The 23,814-nt window shown below is 53.2% G+C and overlaps 1 protein-coding gene across 5 annotated transcripts in view; it reads left to right on the top strand.

Moving 5' to 3' along the window:
* Nucleotides 1-23,814, top strand: part of LOC119953188 (A-kinase anchor protein 2-like) — a 139,159-nt gene that overhangs the window by 71,282 nt on the left and 44,063 nt on the right. For 2 of the 5 annotated variants that reach the window (XM_038777175.1, XM_038777174.1), the window contains exon 1: nt 8,994-9,203. The exons of the other annotated variants lie outside the window; for them this stretch is intronic. In XM_038777175.1, coding sequence (XP_038633103.1) covers nt 9,165-9,203 — 39 coding nt within the window. In that variant the 5' untranslated portion in view covers nt 8,994-9,164. Of the gene's footprint in view, nt 1-8,993; nt 9,204-23,814 lie in introns of those variants that run through there. 5 annotated transcript variants of the gene reach the window in all.

Here is a 23,814-nt window from a genome sequence, read left to right as displayed (position 1 = left end):
TCTTCTTTGCCTGGATGTCTTGGGAGGTTTTGAATGTGCAGCCTTTTCCTTTTTGTCTTGTGGTGAGGGGCTTGCACTGTGGGGCCATGAGCTCATGGCTATGTCCTGTTATCCTGACATCCTCTGCTCTTGGGAATATCTTTTTATCCTGTCATTGTCTGTGTGTTGGGAAATGCCAACCACAATGATTACATTCTAAACCAACTGTAACAACCCCAAGAATATAAAAAACAATACCCAAGAAACCCTCCTAATCACCACTATCAATAGTCAATGGTAACCAACTCCTGAAGTGCATGATGAACAAACCCCAACAATTGTAGAACCCCTCCTTCACCCCCATCCACTCGAACTTCACCTTTCCAGGGTCAAAAACTCCAGCAGTCATCCCCCCACTCCCCCTGCCCACGCCAAGGCACAAGGTGGAAAAACTGACCTCCACCCCATCAAGACCTGCCTACGAGTGATCATCAAAGTGAAGGCTAAAACATCTGCCCTGTTCCTGCCTGCAACTCGGGCCGGTCTGTCACCCTGAATTTAGCTTCCAGAGGATTGGGCTCCACATCCACATAGGGTAGCATGGTGGTTAGCACAATTGCTTCACAGCTCCAGGGTCCCGGCTTGGTTCACTGTCTGTGCGGAGTCTGCACGTTCTCCCCATGTGTGCGTGGGTTTCCTCCGGGTGCTCTGGTTTCCTCCCACAGTCCAAAGATGTGCAGGTTAGGTGGATTGGCCATGCTAAATTGCCCTTAGTGTCCAAAATTGCCCTTAGTGTTGGGTTGGGTTACTGGGTTATGGGGATAGGGTTGAGGTGTGGGCTTGGGTGGGCTGCTCTTTCAAAGAACCAGTGCACAGATGGGCCGAATGGCCTCCTTCTGCACTGTAAATTCTATGATTCATCCATAAGTCGTCTTTAACCCTGAACTATTTGTGAAAGGAAGGTCATGTCTGGCTACTGAATAAAGTTTTTGAGGCGGAAACAATGAAAACCAATGAGGTTTAATATAGTCGAAATGGATTTTAGCAAGGTTTTTCTCCAGGGCCCAGACGGTTCAGTGAATTAAAGACTCAGGAATCTGAGCGAATTTGGCAGGTTTGGAGTGGAAATTGGCTGAATGACTGGGGTGTTTCTAACTGTAGGCTGGTTCCACTGGGGTACTGCAGGCTCAGGTCTGACTCTTTCCTTTTTAGGTTTATATCAATGATTTAGATTTACATGTTGGGAACTTCATGAGGAAGTTTGTAGATGATAAAAAAATTGACTTTTGTCAATATTAGGCAAGAAATCTGTCGGTGCAGAGTGATGTCAATGGACTGATCAGGTGTGTACCAAAGTGACAAATGGAACCCTGCCCTGAGAAATGTGATGAACTGCATTTGGGCAGTAGAAACAAGACAAGAGAGCAAATAATGGGAGCAGGACAGATGCTAAGGTGTATCAGTAAATGCATGGGATAGTCTCCGTTATTAGCCTGAGGGATTCCTGCATTGTCAGTGCTGATGGGTGCCATACTGTCAGAGGGTCAGTATTCAGGGAGTGCTGCACTGTCAAAGGGTCAGTACTGAGAGAGTGCTGCACTGTCAGAGGGTCAGTACTGAGGGAGCGCTGCACTGTCAGAGGGTCAGTACTGAGGGAGTGCTGCACTGTCAGAGGGTCAGTATTCAGGGAGTGCTGCACTGTCAGAGGGTCAGTACTGAGGGAGTGCTGCACTGTCAGAGGGTCAGTATTCAGGGAGTGCTGCACTGTCAGAGGGTCAGTACTGAGGGAGCGCTGCACTGTAGAGGGTCAGTACTGAGGGAGTGCTGCACTGTCAGAGGGTCAGTACTGAGGGAGTGCTGCACTGTCAGAGGGTCGGTACTGTGGGAATGCTGCACTGTCAGAGGGACAATGCTGAGGGAGCACGACACTGTCAGACGGATAGTGCTGAGGGAGTGCCGCACTGTCAGATGGTCAGTACTGAGGGAGTGCTGCACTGTCAGAGGGTCAGTGCTGAGGGAGTGCTGCACTGTCAGAGGGTCAGTACTGAGGGAGTGCTGCACTGTCAGAGGGTCAGTACTGTGGGAATGCTGCACTGTCAGAGGGACAATGCTGAGGGAGCGCGACACTGTCAGACGGATAGTGCTGAGGGAGTGCCGCACTGTCAGATGGTCAGTACTGAAGGAGTGCTGCACTGTCAGAGGGTCAGTACTGAGGGAGAGCTGCACTGTCAGAGGGTCAGTACTGAGGGAGTGCGGCACTGTCAGAGGGTCAGTACTGAGGGAGTGCTGCACTGTCAGAGGGTCAGTACTGTGGGAATGCTGCACTGTCAGAGGGACAATGCTGAGGGAGTGCCGCACTGTCAGATGGTCAGTACTAATGGGAGCGCCTCACTGTCAAAGAGTCAGTACTGAGGGGCACTGCACTGTTAGAGGGTCAGTACTGAGGAAGTGCTGCACTGTCAGGGGGACAGTACTGACGGAGTGCTGCACTGTCAGAGGGATAGGACGGAGGGAGCACTGCACTATCAAAGGGTCAGTACTGAGGGAGTGCTGTCCTGTCAGAGGGTCAGTACTGAGGGAGCGCTGCACTGTCAGAGGTCAGTGCTGAGGGAGTGCTGTCCTGTCAGAGGGTCAGTACTGAGGGAGCGCTGCACTGTCAGAGGTCAGTGCTGAGGGAGTGCTGCAATGTCAGAGGTCAGTACTGAGGGAGTGCTGCAATTTCAGAGGGTCAGTACTGAGGGAGCGCTGCACTGTTAGAGGGTCAGTACTGAGGGAGTGCTGCAGTGGGAGGCTCAGTACTTCGTTTCACAGTCAGAGATTCAGTACAGAGGCAGTGCTGCACTTTCAGAGATTCAGTACAGCGGGGCACTGCACTGTCAGAGGGTCAGTACTGAGGGAGTACTGCACTGTCAGAGGGTCAGTACTGAGGTAGCACTGCACCGTCAGAGGGTCAGTACTGAGGGACTGCTGCACTGTCAGAGGGTCAGCAATGAGGGAGGTTGCACTGTCAGAGGGTCAGTACTGAGGGAGTCCTGCACTGTCAGAGAGTCAGTACTGAGGGAGAGCTGCACTGTCAGAGAGTCAGTACTGAGGGAGTGCTGCATGGTCTAAGGGTCAGTACTGAGGGAGTGCTGCACTGTCAGAAGGTCAGTACTGAGGGAGTGCTGCACTGTCAGAAGGTCAGTACTGATGGAGCGCTGCACTGTCAGAGGGTCAGTACTGAGGGAGGTTGCACTGTCAGAGGGTCAGTACTGAGGGATTGCTGCACTGTCAGATGGTCAGTAATGAGGGAGGTTGCACTGTCAGAGGGTCAGTACTGAGGGAGCGCTGCACTGTCAGAGGGTCAGTACTGAGGGAGTGCTGCACTGTCAGAGGGTCAGTACTGAGGGTGTGCTGCATTGTCGGAGGGTCAGTACTGAGGGAGGTTGCACTGTCAGAGGGTAAGTACTGAGGGAGGTTGCACTGTCAGAGGGTCAGTACTGAGGGAGTCCTGCACTGTCAGAGGGTCAGTACTGAGGGAGGTTGCACTGTCAGAGGGTCAGTACTGAGGGAGTCCTGCACTGTCAGAGAGTCAGTACTGAGGGAGTGCTGCATGGTCTAAGAATCAGTACTGAGGGAGTGCTGCACTGTCAGAGGGTCAGTACTGAGGGAGTGCTGCACTGTCAGAAGGTCAGTACTGATGGAGCGCTGCACTGTCAGAGGGTCAGTACTGAGGGAGGTTGCACTGTCAGAGGGTCAGTACTGAGGGAGTGCTGCACCGTCAGAGGGTCAGTACTGAGGGAGTGCTGAACTGTCAGAGGGTCAGTACTGAGGGAGTCCTGCACTGTCAGAGGGTCAGTACTGAGGGAGGTTGCACTGTCAGAGGGTCAGTACTGAGGGATTGCTGCACTGTCAGAGAGTCAGTACTGAGGGAGTGCTGCACTGTCAGAGGGTCAGTACTGAGGGGGTGCTGCATTGTCAGAGGGTCAGTACTGAGGGAGTGCTGCACGGTCTGAGGGTCAGTACTGACGGAGTGTTGCACTGTCAGAGGGTCAGTACTGAGGGAGTGCTGCACTGTCAGAGGGTCGGTACTGAGGGAGAGCTGCACTGTCAGAGAGTGAGTACTGAGGGAGGTTGCACTGTCAGAGGGTCAGTATTGAGGGAGTGCTGCACTGTCAGAGGGTCGGTACTGAGGGAGGGCTGCACTGTCAGAGAGTGAGTATTGAGGGAGGTTGCACTGTCAGAGGGTCAGTACTGAGGGAGGGCTGCACTGTCAGAGAGTGAGTATTGAGGGAGGTTGCACTGTCAGAGGGTCAGTGCTGAGGGAGTGCCGCACTGTCAGATGGTCAGTACTGAAGGAGTGCTGCACTGTCAGAGGGTCAGTACTGAGGGAGAGCTGCACTGTCAGAGGGTCAGTACTGAGGGAGTGCTGCACTGTCAGAGGGTCAGTACTGAGGGAGTGCTGCACTGTCAGAGGGTCAGTACTGTGGGAATGCTGCACTGTCAGAGGGACAATGCTGAGGGAGTGCCGCACTGTCAGATGGTCAGTACTGAGGGAGCGCCTCACTGTCAAAGAGTCAGTACTGAGGGGCACTGCACTGTTAGAGGGTCAGTACTGAGGAAGTGCTGCACTGTCAGGGGGACAGTACTGACGGAGTGCTGCACTGTCAGAGGGATAGGACGGAGGGAGCACTGCACTATCAAAGGGTCAGTACTGAGGGAGTGCTGTCCTGTCAGAGGGTCAGTACTGAGGGAGCGCTGCACTGTCAGAGGTCAGTGCTGAGGGAGTGCTGTCCTGTCAGTGGGTCAGTACTGAGGGAGCGCTGCACTGTCAGAGGTCAGTGCTGAGGGAGTGCTGCAATGTCAGAGGTCAGTACTGAGGGAGTGCTGCAATTTCAGAGGGTCAGTACTGAGGGAGCGCTGCACTGTCAGAGGGTCAGTACTGAGGGAGTGCTGCAGTGGGAGGCTCAGTACTTCGTTTCACAGTCAGAGATTCAGTACAGAGGCAGTGCTGCACTTTCAGAGATTCAGTACAGCGGGGCACTGCACTGTCAGAGGGTCAGTACTGAGGGAGTACTGCACTGTCAGAGGGTCAGTACTGAGGTAGCACTGCACCGTCAGAGGGTCAGTACTGAGGGACTGCTGCACTGTCAGAGGGTCAGCAATGAGGGAGGTTGCACTGTCAGAGGGTCAGTACTGAGGGAGTCCTGCACTGTCAGAGAGTCAGTACTGAGGGAGAGCTGCACTGTCAGAGAGTCAGTACTGAGGGAGTGCTGCATGGTCTAAGGGTCAGTACTGAGGGAGTGCTGCACTGTCAGAAGGTCAGTACTGAGGGAGTGCTGCACTGTCAGAAGGTCAGTACTGATGGAGCGCTGCACTGTCAGAGGGTCAGTACTGAGGGAGGTTGCACTGTCAGAGGGTCAGTACTGAGGGATTGCTGCACTGTCAGATGGTCAGTAATGAGGGAGGTTGCACTGTCAGAGGGTCAGTACTGAGGGAGCGCTGCACTGTCAGAGGGTCAGTACTGAGGGAGTGCTGCACTGTCAGAGGGTCAGTACTGAGGGTGTGCTGCATTGTCGGAGGGTCAGTACTGAGGGAGGTTGCACTGTCAGAGGGTAAGTACTGAGGGAGGTTGCACTGTCAGAGGGTCAGTACTGAGGGAGTCCTGCACTGTCAGAGGGTCAGTACTGAGGGAGGTTGCACTGTCAGAGGGTCAGTACTGAGGGAGTCCTGCACTGTCAGAGAGTCAGTACTGAGGGAGTGCTGCATGGTCTAAGAATCAGTACTGAGGGAGTGCTGCACTGTCAGAGGGTCAGTACTGAGGGAGTGCTGCACTGTCAGAAGGTCAGTACTGATGGAGCGCTGCACTGTCAGAGGGTCAGTACTGAGGGAGGTTGCACTGTCAGAGGGTCAGTACTGAGGGAGTGCTGCACCGTCAGAGGGTCAGTACTGAGGGAGTGCTGAACTGTCAGAGGGTCAGTACTGAGGGAGTCCTGCACTGTCAGAGGGTCAGTACTGAGGGAGGTTGCACTGTCAGAGGGTCAGTACTGAGGGAGTGCTGCACTGTCAGAGAGTCAGTACTGAGGGAGTGCTGCACTGTCAGAGGGTCAGTACTGAGGGGGTGCTGCATTGTCAGAGGGTCAGTACTGAGGGAGTGCTGCACGGTCTGAGGGTCAGTACTGACGGAGTGTTGCACTGTCAGAGGGTCAGTACTGAGGGAGTGCTGCACTGTCAGAGGGTCGGTACTGAGGGAGAGCTGCACTGTCAGAGAGTGAGTACTGAGGGAGGTTGCACTGTCAGAGGGTCAGTATTGAGGGAGTGCTGCACTGTCAGAGGGTCGGTACTGAGGGAGGGCTGCACTGTCAGAGAGTGAGTATTGAGGGAGGTTGCACTGTCAGAGGGTCAGTACTGAGGAAGTGCTGCACTGTCAGGGGGACAGTACTGACGGAGTGCTGCACTGTCAGAGGGATAGGACGGAGGGAGCACTGCACTATCAAAGGGTCAGTACTGAGGGAGTGCTGTCCTGTCAGAGGGTCAGTACTGAGGGAGCGCTGCACTGTCAGAGGTCAGTGCTGAGGGAGTGCTGTCCTGTCAGAGGGTCAGTACTGAGGGAGCGCTGCACTGTCAGAGGTCAGTGCTGAGGGAGTGCTGCAATGTCAGAGGTCAGTACTGAGGGAGTGCTGCAATTTCAGAGGGTCAGTACTGAGGGAGCGCTGCACTGTCAGAGGGTCAGTACTGAGGGAGTGCTGCAGTGGGAGGCTCAGTACTTCGTTTCACAGTCAGAGATTCAGTACAGAGGCAGTGCTGCACTTTCAGAGATTCAGTACAGCGGGGCACTGCACTGTCAGAGGGTCAGTACTGAGGGAGTGCTGCACTGTCAGAGGGTCAGTACTGAGGTAGCACTGCACCGTCAGAGGGTCAGTACTGAGGGACTGCTGCACTGTCAGAGGGTCAGCAATGAGGGAGGTTGCACTGTCAGAGGGTCAGTACTGAGGGAGTCCTGCACTGTCAGAGAGTCAGTACTGAGGGAGAGCTGCACTGTCAGAGAGTCAGTACTGAGGGAGTGCTGCATGGTCTAAGGGTCAGTACTGAGGGAGTGCTGCACTGTCAGAAGGTCAGTACTGAGGGAGTGCTGCACTGTCAGAAGGTCAGTACTGATGGAGCGCTGCACTGTCAGAGGGTCAGTACTGAGGGAGGTTGCACTGTCAGAGGGTCAGTACTGAGGGATTGCTGCACTGTCAGATGGTCAGTAATGAGGGAGGTTGCACTGTCAGAGGGTCAGTACTGAGGGAGCGCTGCACTGTCAGAGGGTCAGTACTGAGGGAGTGCTGCACTGTCAGAGGGTCAGTACTGAGGGTGTGCTGCATTGTCGGAGGGTCAGTACTGAGGGAGGTTGCACTGTCAGAGGGTAAGTACTGAGGGAGGTTGCACTGTCAGAGGGTCAGTACTGAGGGAGTCCTGCACTGTCAGAGGGTCAGTACTGAGGGAGGTTGCACTGTCAGAGGGTCAGTACTGAGGGAGTCCTGCACTGTCAGAGAGTCAGTACTGAGGGAGTGCTGCATGGTCTAAGAATCAGTACTGAGGGAGTGCTGCACTGTCAGAGGGTCAGTACTGAGGGAGTGCTGCACTGTCAGAAGGTCAGTACTGATGGAGCGCTGCACTGTCAGAGGGTCAGTACTGAGGGAGGTTGCACTGTCAGAGGGTCAGTACTGAGGGAGTGCTGCACCGTCAGAGGGTCAGTACTGAGGGAGTGCTGAACTGTCAGAGGGTCAGTACTGAGGGAGTCCTGCACTGTCAGAGGGTCAGTACTGAGGGAGGTTGCACTGTCAGAGGGTCAGTACTGAGGGAGTGCTGCACTGTCAGAGAGTCAGTACTGAGGGAGTGCTGCACTGTCAGAGGGTCAGTACTGAGGGGGTGCTGCATTGTCAGAGGGTCAGTACTGAGGGAGTGCTGCACGGTCTGAGGGTCAGTACTGACGGAGTGTTGCACTGTCAGAGGGTCAGTACTGAGGAGTGCTGCACTGTCAGAGGGTCGGTACTGAGGGAGAGCTGCACTGTCAGAGAGTGAGTACTGAGGGAGGTTGCACTGTCAGAGGGTCAGTATTGAGGGAGTGCTGCACTGTCAGAGGGTCGGTACTGAGGGAGCACTGCACTGTCAGAGAGTGAGTATTGAGGGAGGGCTGCACTGTCAGAGGGTCAGTACTGAGGGAGGGCTGCACTGTCAGAGAGTGAGTATTGAGGGAGGTTGCACTGTCAGAGGGTCAGTACTGAGGGAGGGCTGCACTGTCAGAGAGTGAGTACTGAGGGAGTGCTGCACTGTCAGAGGGTCAGTACTGAGGGAGCGCTGCACTGTCAGAGGGTCAGTACTGAGGGAGAGCTGCACTGTCAGAGGGTCAGTACTGAGGGAGAGCTGCACTGTCAGAGGGTCAGTACTGAGGGAGTGCCGCACTGTCGGAGGGTCAGTACTGAGGGAGTGCTGCACTGTCAGAGAGTGAGTACTGAGGGAGTGCTGCACTGTCAGAGGGTCAGTACTGAGGGAGCGCTGCACTGTCAGAGGGTCGGTACTGAGGGAGTGCTGCACTGTCAGAGGGTCAGTACTGAGGGAGAGCTGCACTGTCAGAGGGTCAGTATTGAGGGAGTGCTGCACTGTCAGAGAGTGAGTACTGAGGGAGTGCCGCACTGTCAGAGGGTCAGTTCTGAGGGAGTGCCGCACTGTCAGAGGGTCAGTACTGAGGGAGGTTACATTGACAGAGGATCAGTACTGAGGGGGTTTTGGACTGTTCAATGTGTTGGCGGGAGTTTTCATTCTATTCGGTTCAGTATTCGTTCGTCTTTCAGGAAAAGTGGGAATTGAGGCGGTGATCTCATTGATGTTTGTGAAATTTGTTGTGAAAGTGAAAGCTGTACTTTGAGAATTACAATGTCCTCGGAATGTGAAGGTGAAAAGTTGCCCGAGGGCAGGGGAGGCGATGATTTGGGAAGAGGAGGAGTTTTTTTTTTAGTTTTATGTTCTTTCAGTTTTCCTGCTGCTTCTCGGAAACGACAACCGTCCCACCTCCGCCAAATCTAACCTCGCTCAGATCCTTTCCCTAAACATGATATCCTGTGGCTGACACTCCCTCTCCTGGGTTGGGTGTGGTCCTGAGTCACACTCACGCACATACTTCACATGGAGTTTGATCTGAGGCTGCCTGCAGCTCGAGCTGTATGTGGACAGAACCACAGCAAGCGGCTCACCCGAGGCAGGTAAGGGTTTGGGTGTGTTTGTAAATTCGAGTTCAGTCCTGGAGTGCAGCAACTGTGCAAAGGGTGAATATCCGCACTTTCACTTGCTCTTCATCCGTGCCTGTCCCAACCATGCGGGAGTTACACTGGTCATTTTGGGTGTTTTAGTCAGTAAAGCATTAGCCTAACCGTCTGTGAGAAACCAGGAACATGTGATGGCGCATTTTTTAGCAAGGGTCGTCTTGAAAAGCTTTTAACTTTTCAGGAGAATCAGTCTGGCATTTTCCCTCCAGATTCTCAGTTAATGGAATTGAAAAATTAAAGCTCCTTTTACAACTGGAACTTGATAAGCTCCCCCCTACCTGTTTTCAATGTGAGCTGGGTATGAACAGCAGGTCCTGTGTTTGGGGTCAGATGTCAGTCACGGGGGGGGGGGGGGGGGAGGGGGTCTGTGCAACTGAAATGTTTAATATCAGTGTTGCGGGTGAGGGTCTTGGGAGGATTAAAGTTTGAGTACTCTTTCCCCCCCCCCCCCCCCCCGGCTGACCATTAAACACTACAGGAAATCATCTGTCAGGTTCAGGATTCTTCTGCGAATAGAACTCAAATTCTCTACAACAAAATATTGGAGTTATAGAAAGTTCTAAAGAGGAATCATATTGGACTTGAAACATTGGCTGGAATTTTCCAGCCCTACACACTGCTGATTTCAATAGCTCACCTCCCTGCCAATGGCGGCCCTGCACTGAGAATTCGGTAGCACAGTGGTTAGCACTGTTACTTCACAGTGCCAGGGTCCCAGGTTCAATTCCAGCTTGGGCCACTGTCTGTGCGGAATCTGCACATTTTCCCCGTGTCTGTGTGGGTTTCCTCCGGGTGCTCTGGTTTCCTCCCACAAGTCCTGAAAGACGTGCAGTTAGTTAATTTGGACATTCTGAATTACCCTCCGTGTACCCGAACAGGCACCGGAATGCGGTGACTCGGGGATTTTCACAGTAACTTCATTGCAGTGTTTTTAAAAAAATAATTTTTATTGGAATTGTTTGAAAAATATATATCAGCAAAACAATAATAACAATAACAATAATAGTAATAAACACCCCCTGGCACCCGTAACAACGCATATAACAAACCCCCCACCCCCCCACCCCCCCACCCCAATAAACAACAGAATAAATTAACAATAAGCAAATTAACTTAAACACTATCCCCCTAAAACCCCTTCCCCCCTGGCTGCTGCTGCTGACCTAGTACCTTATCGTTGAGCCAGAAAGTCAAGGAAAGGCTGCCACCTCCTAAAGAACCCTTGTACCGAACCCCTCGGCGTATTTGACCCTCTCCAGCTGAATGAATCCCGCCATGTCATTAATCCAGGTCTCCACGCTCGGAGGTCTCGCATCTTTCCACTGCAGCAAGATCCTCTGCCGGGCTCGAGGGACGCAAAGGCCAAGACATCGGCCTCTTTCGCCTCCTGCACTCCTGGCTCCACCCCAACCCCAAATATCGCGAGTCCCCAGCCTGGTTTGACCATGGATCCCACCACCCTCGACACCGTCCTCGCCACACCCTTCCAGAACTCCTCCAGTGCCGGGCATGCCCAGAACATATGGGCATGGTTCGCTGGACTCCCCGAACACCTGACACATCTGTCTTCACCCCCAAAGAACCTACTCATCCTAGATCCGGACATGTGGGCCCGGTGCAGCACCTTAAACTGGATGAGACTAAGCCTCGCACATGAAGAGGAGGAGTTCACCCTCTCCAGGGCGTCCATCCATGTCCCCTCCTCAATCTGCTCCCCCAGCTCCACCTCCCACTTAGCCTTCAGCTCCTCTACTGACGCCTCCCCCACCTCCTGCATTACCTGGTAGATGTCAGACACCTTCCCATCCCCGACCCACACCCCCGAAAGCACCCTATCCCTTGCCCCCCGTGAGGGCAACAAAGGGAACCCCTCCACCTGTCGCCTAGCAAACGCCTTGACCTGAAGGTACCTGAACATATTCCCCAGGGGGAGCTCAAACTTCTCCTCCAGTTCACCAAGGCTCGCGAACCTCCCGTCGATAAACAGGTCTCCCAACTTCCTAATGCCCGCCCTGTGCCACCCCACGAACCCGCCATCCATGTTCCCTGGGACAAACCGGTGGTTCCCCCGCAACGGGGCCTCCACCGAGCCCCCCACTTCCCCCCTGTGTCGCCTCCACTGCCCCCAAATTTTGAGGGTAGCCGCCGGGCTCGTAGTGTACCTCGTTGGAGGGAGCGGCAGCGGCGCCGTTACCAGTGCCTTCAGGCTCGTGCCTCCACAGGACGCCATCTCCATCCGTTTCCATGCTGCTCCCTCGCCCTCCATTACCCACTTACGTACCATCGAGACGTTAGCCGCCCAATAGTACCCAGAGAGGTTGGGCAGCGCCAGCTCCCCTCTATCCCTGCCCCGCTCCAAAAAGACCCTCCTTACCCTTGGAGCCCCGTGCGCCCAAACAAATCGCAGAATGCTGCTGTTCTACCCTCCTAAAAAAGGCCCTCGGAACAAAAATGGGGAGGCACTGAAACAAAAACAAAAACCTCGGGAGCACCGTCATCTTGACGGACTGTATTCTACCCGCCAACGACAACGGCAGCATGTCCCACCTTTTAAATTCCTCCTCCATCTGCTCCACCAACCTAGTAAAATTGAGCTTGTGCAGAGTCCCCCAGCTCCTAGCCACCTGAACCCCCAGGTACCTAAAACTCCTCACTGCCCTCTTTAGCGGGAGCCTACCAATCCCCTCCTCCTGATCTCCCGGGTGTACGACAAACAGCTCACTCTTGCCCAGGTTCAATTTATATCCCGAGAAACACCCAAACTCAGCAAGAATCTCCATCACCTCCGGCATTCCCCCCACCGGGTCTGCTACATACAACAGCAAGTCGTCCGCATACAGCGACACTCGGTGCTCCTCCCCACCTCGCACCAAACTCCTCCACCTCCCCGACTCCCTAAGAGCCACGGCAAGAAGCTCAATTGTCAGCGCAAAAAGCAAGGGGGACAGGGGGCACCCCTGCTTCGTCCCACGGTGGAGCCTGAAGTACTCGGACCGCCTCCCATTTGTCGCTACACTCGCCATCGGGGCCTCGTACAGCAACCTCACCCATTTAATAAACCCCACCCCAAACCCGAACCTTTCCAACACCTCCCACAAGTACCCCCACTCGACCCTGTCAAAGGCCTTCTCCGCATCCAATGCCACCACAATCTCCGCCTCTCCTTCTGCTGACGGCATCATTATCACATTTAGCAGCCTTCGCACGTTAGTGTTCAGCTGCCTCCCCTTCACAAATCCCGTCTGATCTTCATGTACCACCCCCGGCACCCAGTCCTCTATTCTAGTGGCCAAGATCTTCGCCAGCAACTTGGCGTCTACATTCAGCAGTGAAATCGGCCTGTATGATCCACACTGCAAGGGGTCCTTATCACGCTTCAGGATCAGGGAGATTAGCGCCCGAGACATCGTCGGGGGCAGAACACCCCCCTCCCATGCCTCGTTGAAGGTCCTAACCAACAGGGGGCCCAGCAGGTCCGCATATTTCTTATAGAATTCAACCGGGAACCCATCCGGTCCCGGTGCCTTCCCCGACTGCATATGGCCAATCCCACTGACCAGCTCCTCCAACTCGATCGGCGCCCCCAGTCCCTCCACCTGCTCCGCCGGCGGCTCCGACCGGTACAGTTCCCTGTAGAAGTCCATAAAGACCTCATTGACTTCTGCCCCCTGCCGCACCACATTCCCACCCCTATCCTTCACTCCACCAATCTCCCTAGCTGCGTCCCGCTTACGAAGCTGGTGTGCCAGCATCCTGCTCGCCTTCTCTCCATACTCATAGACCGCTCCCTGCGCCTTCCTCCACTGTGTCTCTGCCTTTCTGGTGGTCAATAAATCAAACTTGGCCTGCAGGCTACGCTGCTCCCCCAGCAATCCCTCCTCCGGGGCCTCCGCGTACCTCCTATCCACACTCAACAGCTCCTCCACCAGTCTCTCCCTCCTAACTTCATTGCAGTGTTAATGTCAGCCTATGTAAGCCTGCTTGTGACAACAATAAAGATTATTACTATTATTATTAATATTAATGCTGTCTCCAGTCAAACGGTAGCCACAGACTGTAATTTAGATCCTTCGCTTGTGTAGGATTGTGTCCACTCCTGCCTTTTTGAAAGTACAGTCTAGTGGGGAGAGATGAGGAGTAAGGCAGCAAATTGGTTCACGTGACTGAATACACAAAAGAAGTGGATAGTTTTTAGTGAGATGAACTTCCTCAAACCAGTAATGGACAAACTGTGCATTCCTACTAACCATCTTGGTGGTGACATCCTTCAACACCAACTATCCCTGAATTAAATGGCATTGACCTCCTTTATTATGGCTCAATATGTTTATACTTGATATAAATATAGAATTTACAGTGTAGAAGGAGACTATTCAGCCCATCAAGTCTGCACCACCTCTTGGAAAGAGCATCCTACCCAAGCCCACACCTCCACCCTAGCCCCATAACCCAGTAACTCCACCCTACACTAAGGGCAATTTAGCGTGGCCAATCCACCCAACCTGCACATCTTTGGACTGTCAAATGCTGCCTTGATGTTAAGGGTAGTCACTCTCACCTCACCTCTGGCATTCCGCTCTTTTGTCCATGTTTAAACCAAGGCTGTAATGATGTCAGGAGCTGAGTGGTCCTGGCAGAACCCAAACTGAGCGTCCGTGAGCAGGTTATTGCTAAGTAAGTGCTGCTTGATAGCACTGTTGATGACTCTTTCCATCACTTTGCTGATGATGAAGAGTAGACTGATCGGGTGGTAATTGGCTGGATTGGATTTGGAACTGTCTTTTGTGTACATGACGCACTGGGCAATTTTCCACATTGCCAGTGTTGTAGCTGAACTGGAACAGCCTGGCTTGGGGTGTGGCAAGTTCAGGAGCACATGTCTTCAGTACTATTGCCAGGATCTGGTCAGAGCCCATAGCCAGTATCCAGTGCCTAGGTCCCAACCTCCAGAATTTCCCATGTAAACCTTCTGCCTCTCTCTCTGACTCTCTCTCTCTTTCTCTCTCTCCTCTTTTAAGATATTTCTTGAAACTTACCATTTTGACCAACCTTTGGTCATCAATCCAAATGGCTCCATGTGTGACTCAGTATGAAATTTGATGACATCCCTGTGACGTGTTTTCCGATGCATTACTGTGGGGTAAAAATTAATCATTTATGTTGTTTCCTGAGCCAGGAGCCTCATTCCCAGTCCCTCCCTCTCTCTGGAAGGAGATCTATAACTACTTCTTCATGAGATGAGGACCGACCTCTGCTCCGTCCCAGAACCACTAAGTTAGTCATCAAAGTTCACAGCCTGTTGTTGCGGCCCTTTCAGCAGTATCAACATCTAAAACTACATCACGTACCTCCAGCGTCTTGTTTGGAATATTCAATGAAACCTTCATAGCATCAGCCTTTGCATTGCCATTGGACCAGCATAACAGTTTCTGATTGAGCACAGGAGACCGAGCTATCCGCCTAATCCAACTTTCCCTCCCTTCCCAAGGGCTACTTCTGTTTTCAATTCCATTTTGCATGTCACTGTTATATCTGCTTTTGCTGCCCTCTCGGATAATTCGTACCAGTTCACAACAGCTCACTTCTTTTTGTCTGGGTTTGGCGAATGCTGACCTTGTAAAACACTTACCCAACCCACGTGTGACCCACAATGGATTTTTCTCAGTTCACACAGGGATTGGAGTGCATTTTGCGAGTTATGATTGGGTACACGAGGAGTGTGAGTGCAAAGTTGAGTGGGTTAGGAGGCTCGAGTGGGTTAGGAGGCATGAGTGGGTTCTCGAATGTGGCACCATCAGAGATAGGATCTATTCACATCTGGAAGAAAATAGACTTATCAGTGATAGGCAGCATGGTTTTGTGCAGGGAAGGTCATGTCTTACAAACCTAATAGAATTCTTTGAGGAAGTGACAAAGTTAATTGATGAGGGAAGGGCTGTAGATGTCGTATACATGGACTTTAGTAAGGCGTTTGATAAGGTTTCCCATGGCAGGTTGATGGAAAAAGTGAAGTCGTATGGGGTTCAGGGTGTACTAGCTAGATGGATAAAGAACTGGCTGGGCAATAGGAGACAGAGAGTAGTGGTGGAAGGGAGTGTCTCAAAATGGAGAAAGGTGACTAGTGGTGTTCCACAGGGATCCGTGCTCGAACCACTGTTGTTTGTGATCTACATAAATGATCTGGAGGAAGGTATAGGTGGTCTGATTAGCAAGTTTACAGATGATACTAAGATTGGTGGAGTTGCAGATAGCGAGGAGGACTGTCAGAGATTGGAGAGTTGGGCAGAGAAATGGCAGATGGAGTTCAATCCAGGCAAATGCGAGGTGATGCATTTTGGAAGATCAAATTCAAGAGCAGACTATATGGTCAATGGAAGGGTCTTGGGGAAAATTGATGTGCAGAGAGATCTGGGAGTTTAGGTCCATTGTACCCTAAAGGTGGCAACGCAGGTTGATAGAGTGGTCAAGAAGGCATACAGCATGCTTGCCTTCATCGGACGGGGTATTGAGTTGGCAGGTCATGTTACAGTTGTATCGAACTTTGGTTCGGCTACATTTGGAATACTGCGTGCAATTCTGGTCGCCACATTACCAGAAGGATGTGGATGCTTTGGAGAGGGTGCAGAGGAGGTTCGCTAGGATGTTGCCTGGTATGGAGGGTGCTAGCTATGAAGAAAGGTTGAGTAGATTAGGATTGTTATCGTTGGAAAGACGGAGGTTGAGGGGGGACCTGATTGAGGTCTACAAAATTATGAGAGGTATGGACAGGGTGGACAGCAATAAGCTTTTCCCAAGAGTGGGGGTGTCAGTTACAAGGGGTCATGATTTCAAGGTGAGAGGGGGAAAGTTTAAGGGAGATGTGCGTGGAAAGTATTTTACGCAGAGGGTGGTGGGTGCCTGGAACGCTTTACCAGCGGAGGTGGTAGAGGCGGGCACGATAGCATCATTTAAGAAGCATCTAGACAGATATATGAACGGGCGGGAACAGAGGGAAGTAGACCTTGGAAAATAAGAGACAGGTTTAGATAAAGGATCTGGATCGGCGCAGGCTGCGAGGGCCGAAGGGCCTGTTCCTGTGCTGTAATTTCCTTTGTTCCTTGTATCACTCACAGCATTGTTTCTTCCTCCCAGAACTCCCCCGCCAGTTTGCATTCCCCTCACCCCAGCCCCCAAGTTTCTCTCAGGAGATTTTTATTACCACAAAGCATACCCCATGTTCTCCCTTTGCCATTTGCAAGACCGTGGACACTGAAGTGGACACCAATGTGATTGTGGAGCAAACCTTGACGTTTCCTGGCCACATCCTTCACCTACTCAGCTCCTCTCCTGGTGTCAAGTATAGATTACCGAGGCAATCAGAGGCTGTGGAATCAGCATGACCTGGGTCCTAAATCCACAGTCAACTCTCCCTGTGAACTCTTCACAACAATGACTGGCAGCCTTATCGTAGAGAATTTACCAATCTGATCAAAGATTAAAAACGAAAGAGATACTTTTTTCAATAAAAAAATTTTTTTTTTAAATAGTATTTACAGTACAGAAGGAGGCCATTCAGCCCATCGGGTCTGCACCGGCTCTTGGAAAGAGCACCCTACCCAAGGTCAACACCTCCACCCTATCCCCATAACCCAGTAACCCCACCCAACACTAAGGGCAATTTTGGACACTAAGGGCAATTTAGCATGGCCAATCCACCTGACCTGCACATCTTTGTGACTGTGGGAGGAAACCGGAGCACCCGGAGGAAACCCACCCACACACGGGGAGGATGTGCAGACTCCGCACAGACAGTGACCCAAGCCGGAATCGAACCTGGGACCCTGGAGCTGTGAAGCGATTGTGCTATCCACAATGCTACCGTGCTGCCCAATTAGAGTACCCAATAAATTCTTTCCAATTAAGGGGCAATTTAGTGTTGCCAATCCACCTACCCTGCACATCTTTGGGTTGTGGGGGCGAAACCCACGCAAACACGGGGAGAATGTGCAAAATCCACATGGACAGTGACCCAGGGCCGTGATCGAACCTTGGATGTCGGCGCCATGAGGCAGCAGTGCTAACCACTGTGCCAACCTGCTGCCCAGAAGGAGATATTCTGAGCAATGACACAAGGTTTGGCCAAAGATGAGATTTAAGGAGAATGGAAAGGATTATGGAGAGAATTTTCAATCTTAGCAGCTGGAGCCAGGACTGCTGAAGGAACAACTGCCAATGGACTTGGGGGTGTGGGGAGGGAACCTGGGATTAAATGGGGATTAATGGGGTGGGGTGGTGGAAGGGAGTGTGTGGAGCGGGGGGGCTGGGTGGAGTGGGGGAGAGAGCTGGGTGGAGTGGGGGAGAGAGCTGGGTGGAGTGGGGGAGAGAGCTGGGTGGAGTGGGGGAGCAGCGGTGGGGTGGCTGGGCGGAGCAGTGGGGTGGCTGGTGGAGTGGCCAGGTGGGTGGGCGGAGCAGTGGGGTGGCTGGGTGGCTGGGCGGAGCAGTGGGGTGGCTGGGCGGAGCAGTGGGGTGGCTGGGTGGCTGGGCGGAGCAGTGGGGTGGCTGGGCGGAGCGGCTGGGTGGAGTGGGCAGGTGGCTGGGTGCTGGGTGGAGTGGCCGGGTGGGTGAGCGGAGTAGTGGGGTGGCTGGGTGGAGTAGGCAGGTGGCTGGGTGCTGGGTGGAGTGGCGGGATGTCTGGGTTAAGCGGGCAGGTGGCTGGGTGGAGCGACGAGGTGGCTGGTTGGAAAGGCTGGGTGGAGCGGCCAGGTGGGTCAGCGGAGCAGTGGGGTGGCTGGGTGGAGTGGCCGGGTAGGTGAGCGGAGCAGTGGGGTGGCTGGGTGGAGCGGCTGGGTGGCTGGTTGGAAAGGCTGGGTGGAGCGGCCAGGTGGGTCAGCGGAGCAGTGGGGTGGCTGGGTGGAGTGGCCGGGTGGCTGGGCGGAGCAGTGGGGTGGCTGGGTGGAGCGGCTGGGTGGCTGGTTGGAAAGGCTGGGTGGAGCGGCCAGGTGGGTCAGCGGAGCAGTGGGGTGGCTGGGTGGAGTGGCCGGGTGGCTGGGCGGAGCAGTGGGGTGGCTGGGTGGAGCGGCTGGGTGGCTGGTTGGAAAGGCTGGGTGGAGCGGCCAGGGTGGGTCAGCGGAGCAGTGGGGTGGCTGGGTGGAGTGGCCGGGTGGCTGGGCGGAGCAGTGGGGTGACTGGGTGGAGCGGCCAGGTGGGTGGGCGGAGCAGTGGGGTGGCTGGGTGGAGTGGCTGGGCGGAGCAGTGGGGTGACTGGGTGGCTGGGCGGAGCAGTGGGGTGGCTGGGTGGAGTGGCTGGTGGGGTGGCTGGGTGGCTGGGCGGAGCAGTGGGGTGGCTGGGTGGAGTGGCTGGGTGGCTGGGCGGAGCAGTGGGGTGACTGGGTGGCTGGGCGGAGCAGTGGGGTGGCCAGGTGGCTGGGCGGAGCAGTGGGGTGGCTGGGTGCAGCGGCCGGGTAGGTGAGCGGAGCAGTGGGGTGGCTGGGTGGAGCGGCTGGGTGGAGCGGCCAGGTGGGTGGGCGGAGCAGTGGGGTGGCTGGGTGGAGCGGCCAGGTGGCTGGGCGGAGCAGTGGGGTGGCTGGGTGGAGCGGCCAGGTGGGTCAGCGGAGCAGTGGGGTGGCTGGGTGGAGCGGCCGGGTGGAGTGGGCAGGTGGCTGGGTGAAGCGGCTGGGTGGAGCGACGGGGTGGCTGGTTGGAAAGGCTGGGTGGAGCGGCCAGGTGGGTCAGCGGAGCAGTGGGGTGGCTGGCTGGGTGGAGCGGGTGGCTGGCTGGGTGGAGCGTGTGGGTGGCTGGGTGAAGCGGCTGGGTGGAGCGGGTGGGTGGCTGCGTGAAGCGGGTGGGTGGCTGGGTGGAGCGGGTGGCTGGCTGGGTGGAGCGGGTGGCTGGCTGGGTGGAGCGGGTGGGTGGCTGGGTGAAGCGGCTGGGTGGAGCGGGTGGCTGGCTGGGTGAAGCGGCTGGGTGGCTGGGTGGAGCGGGTGGCTGGCTGGGTGGAGCGGGTGGCTGGCTGGGTGGTGCGTGGGTTGTGAGCCTGGCCAAAGGGGGTCATTATTTGGCACAACGGGTCCGCACGCGGCCGGCGCCTTGTTGCATGCTGCCGCTGATGCAGGCCGCTGCTGGCCGGGTTGGGTTTGTCCTGTTTCTTGTATACAGGACATATCTGGGCAATTTTCCACATTGCTGCGTAGATGCCAGTGTTGTAGCTCAACTGGAACAGTTTGGCCAGGGCGTATCAAATTCTGAAGCACAAGTCTTCAGAGGTATCAAATTGGCTGAAGGCCGGCATCTGTGATACTGGGAACCTCTGGAGGAGACCAAGATGAATCATTCATTCAGCACTTCTGGCCGACGATTGTTGCAAATGTTTCAGCCTTGTCTTTTGTAGTGATGAGTCGGGCTCTCCAATCACTGAGGATGGGGATATTTGTGGAGCCTCCTTATCCAGTGAGTTGTTTATGTGTCCACTACCATTCATGTGGCAGGATCTCAGTTCTTAGAACTGATCTGTTGGTTGTGGGATTACTTAGCTCTGTCTGTTACTTGCTGCTTATGTTGTTTGGCATGCAGATAATCCTGTGTTGTCACTCTACCAGGTTGATATCTCATTTTTGGTTATGCTTGATGCCTTCCTGCACTCTTCATTGAACCAGGGTTGACCCTTTGGCTTGGTGTTAATGGTTAGTGGGAGATATGCTGGACCATGAGGTTACAGATTGTAGTTGTGTACAAGGCCGCTGCTGATGGCCCAAGAAGCAGAAGTGCGTCTATAGGTATTAAAACGTTGTGGCTCACCATGCAGGAATGTGGATGGGAGCTTGCACTCAGATTGAAAAGACAAATTTGTGAGGAGTCAAAACGAGGTTGGGAGATTCACCTAGCTTGTGATAGAGAAAGATTCTCTGGGGAAAAATAAACTCACTCTGAAAGACAGTCCCGAGATTCAATGTTCCCAGACTAAGGTAGGAAAAGAACAGAAATAAACTCCTTCTCTGAGAATCACCTTGGACTGGTTCAGGGAGAATTAAACTTATATAATGTGAAATATATCTGTGTTTTTGATTGTGCTGAAAGAAAAAGTGTAATGTTCTGTTTTGTGGTTTAGAGTAGAAGTTGCCAGAAAAGATGATGTTTAGTCAATAGTGCATTTAGCCTTTTGATAGAGTAAATGGGGGCCGGTTTAGCTCAGTTCGTGAGACAGTTGGTTTTGTGCTACAGAGCAAGGCCAGCAGCATGGGCTCAATTCCCCTACCGGCTGAGGTTATTTATGAAGGCCTCAACCTTTCCCCTCGCCTGAGGTGTGATGATCCTCAGGTTCTCCCCCTCAAAAGAGAGAGCATCTTATGGTCATCTGGGACTATGGCAACTTTATCTTACTTTTACAGTAAATGCTGTAAAACATGAAATTGTCTCATGTCAACCTTTCAGCTATTAACTGGAAGTTTGAATTTCAATTAATTGCTTTGGAGATCACAATGAGTGGTTGAGTAAATTGGGTCCATGTTCTCTGGAGTTGAAAAGATTGAAACATTTAATTTCCTGAGGTTGCTTGACCATATAGGGGCTGTTTCCCTTGGTGGGGAATTGAGAGTAGGTGGGGAATTGAGAGTAAGGGGGCACAGTTTTAGGATAAGGGGGCAATCATTTAAGACTGGGTGAGAAGAAATTTCTTCACTCAAAGGGATGTGAATTTTTGGAATTCTCCACCCCAACAGTTTTCCATCATTGCACATTTTGAAGGCTTGAGAGAGACAGATTTCGGGTCTCGGGGAACATAGAACATACAGTACAGAAGGAGGCAATTCGGCCCATCAAGTCTGCACTGACCCATTTAAGCCTTCACTTCCACCCTATCCCCGTAACCCAATACCCCTCCAAACGTTTTTGGTCACTAAGGGCAATTTATCATGGCCAATCCACCTAACCTGCACGTCTTTGGACTGTGGGAGGAAACCGGAGCACCCGGAGGAAACCCACGCACACGGGGAGAACGTGCAGACTCTGCACAGATAGTGACCCAGAGGGGAATCGAACCTGGGGCCCTAGCGCTGTGAAGCCACAGTGCTAGCCACTTGTGCTACCGTGCTGCTCAAGGGATATACTGAGTGGATGGGAAATTGGAGTTGAAGACTGAATGGTGGAAATATATCGCTGTTCCTTCACTCTCAGTGGGTCAAAAGCTTGGAACTCCCTCTCTAATAGCACCTTGGGTGTACCTATGCCACATGGACTGCAGCGGTTCAAGAAGGCAGCTCACCATAGACTTGCTACGGTGCCGAAGGAGACCATTTGGCCCATCGAGTCGGCACCAACCCTCCTGAGAAATCACCCCACCTAGGCCCACTCTCCTGCCCTATCCCCGTAACCCCAGCTAACCACATCTTTGGACCACCACCCTCTCAAGGGCAATTAGGGATGGGCAATAAATACTGATATTGCCAGCGATGCAATTAGTGTCTGCAGATGGATAAAAAAATATGGTGCGACCTCTTCAACCTGTGATCAAATAAATCTTTCCAAACATTCGGAACAGGAGTGAGCTTCTCATTGCACGTGCTGAAGTAACTTTGACCTGGTGGTGTTGTCTCTTGTCAACAGTCAGTAGTTCAAGGCTGTTTGATAAATCTTTACAGGATGATTAAGCCCAGCTTAGTGGGAGCACCTACTAAAATTAAATGACAGAACATGAACAATAAAGACAGAATTCAGAGCTGTAATACGATATCTCAAATTTCACTGTAAACTGGAGATCAATGTTCAGCTGGCAGCTAGCTGTGTCTCACATTGTTACCTTGGACTGCTTGTGTAAAGTTCAGAGCATTTCACAACTATAAATCTCAAAGATTGAATTAATGCCTTGAGGTCAGTAGTATTTGTCTATGGTTTTTTTGCCAGCTCTTCAATCATCACGATGCAGCAGAAAGGCCTTTTGTATTTATCGAATATTTGATCCCATTTCACAGGAAACCTCCATGGAGTTCGGAACAAATGATTTTTCTTTTTAAAGGCACCCACTGTTCAGCGATCGGTGAGATTCCACAAGCGAGGTGACTAACCAGTAAGGCTAGATCATTATGTGCCTGTGACTGTGGCAAGCACTGAAATAGATTTACTTTGGAACTTTAGGACCCGCAAAATTATATTTGGGTGTTTTGAATGTGGATCTGGGACCGGGTGAATGCTCAGCTGTCCCAAATGCTGAGGTCAGGGCTGGGGCATGTGGATTTACCTATTGCTGAGGACCTCCACCATTCATGGCATTACCGGATCATCAAGTCCTCATTGGGGAGGGTTCTCACTACAGCACTCCATAGTAGGACGGCACGGTGGCACAGTGGTTAGCACTGCTGCCTCACTGTGCCAGAGGCCCGGGTTCAATTCTGATCTTGGGTGGCTGTCTGTGCGGAGTCTGCACGTTCTCCCCGTGTCTACGTGCGTTTCCTCCAGGTGCTCAGATTTCCACCGACAGTCTAAAGATGTGCAGGTGAGGTGTGTTGGCCATGCTAAATTGTTACTCAGTGTCCAAAAGATGTGCAAGTTAGACGGGGTTATAGGGTTAGGACGGGGGGTGGTGTGGGTAGGGAGCTCTTTTGGAGAATTTTACCTCATGTCCACTTAAGGGCATTTTACCCTCCCACCCTCAATTTTTAGGCTGGTGGGTGGATGGAACCTCAGGGTGGGAAGGCCAAAAAAAGGGGTTAATCTCGGGTGAGAAGGGGGTGATGGGGAAGGGGAGGTCTCTTCTGACAGAAGGCACACTCTCCTTAAAGCCTGGTGACGTCCGTACCTCCACCCCACCACACTCCCCTTCTCGGCCTATCCCCCCCGAGACTCCCTAGGGGCCCCCCAGACATTTCCTAGCCGCCCTGCCCCGTACTCTGGTTCCTGGTACCTGGTGCCAGCCAGTTCTCTGCATTGCCTTTTCTGGCTACTGCAGTGCTCTGCCTGGAGGGTGTGTAGAGATTGGCTGGCAGCTCGCGAAGGTGGGACGTCCTCCCGAGTGAAGGGCGCAAGTCCTGCTTTATGCCAATCAATGTTCATTAGAAGCTGCAACCCTACTGACTGTTCGAGCGGCGGGGGCCGAGCCCCCACCAATCTGAAATTCGTGCCCTGAGTTTGTGACTCCAGTTTCTTTCTCATTCAGCAAGCTTCAAGCATCGGTTAAGATCTTTGCTCGCTATGTCCTCACCGCCTGTAGATTTCTACCTTGGATGTGATTGTCTAGGTGATTGTCCTATCTTAAAGAGTGGTTCTTACTGCTCTTAGGGACCAGTAGCCATGCAGGCGCTTGAAACTAATAATTATAGAGAGCCCATGGGCTGGATTCTCCGTTACTGGGACTATGTCCCCACGCCGGCGTCAAAACTGTGGAGCTTCACACCAGAAAAACTGGCTTGTAAGGGCCATAAATTCCTAGCCCGGCAGAGGGCTAGCAAGGACCTGGCGTAGATATAGCAGCTTTTGCTGCAGTTACGGGCCCCCGCACTTCCAGGTCGGAGGTCGCGCATGCCCATGCGCATGCACACGGCGGCGGCCTCCACTGAATGCGCTGCGCTCCATGGCGGACTTG

Source organism: Scyliorhinus canicula, chromosome 18, assembly GCF_902713615.1.
Source record: "Scyliorhinus canicula chromosome 18, sScyCan1.1, whole genome shotgun sequence".
NCBI classification, from domain to species: domain Eukaryota; kingdom Metazoa; phylum Chordata; class Chondrichthyes; order Carcharhiniformes; family Scyliorhinidae; genus Scyliorhinus; species Scyliorhinus canicula.
Note: the sequence above shows the minus strand (reverse complement) of the source record. Positions and strands in the feature narration are given on the sequence as shown.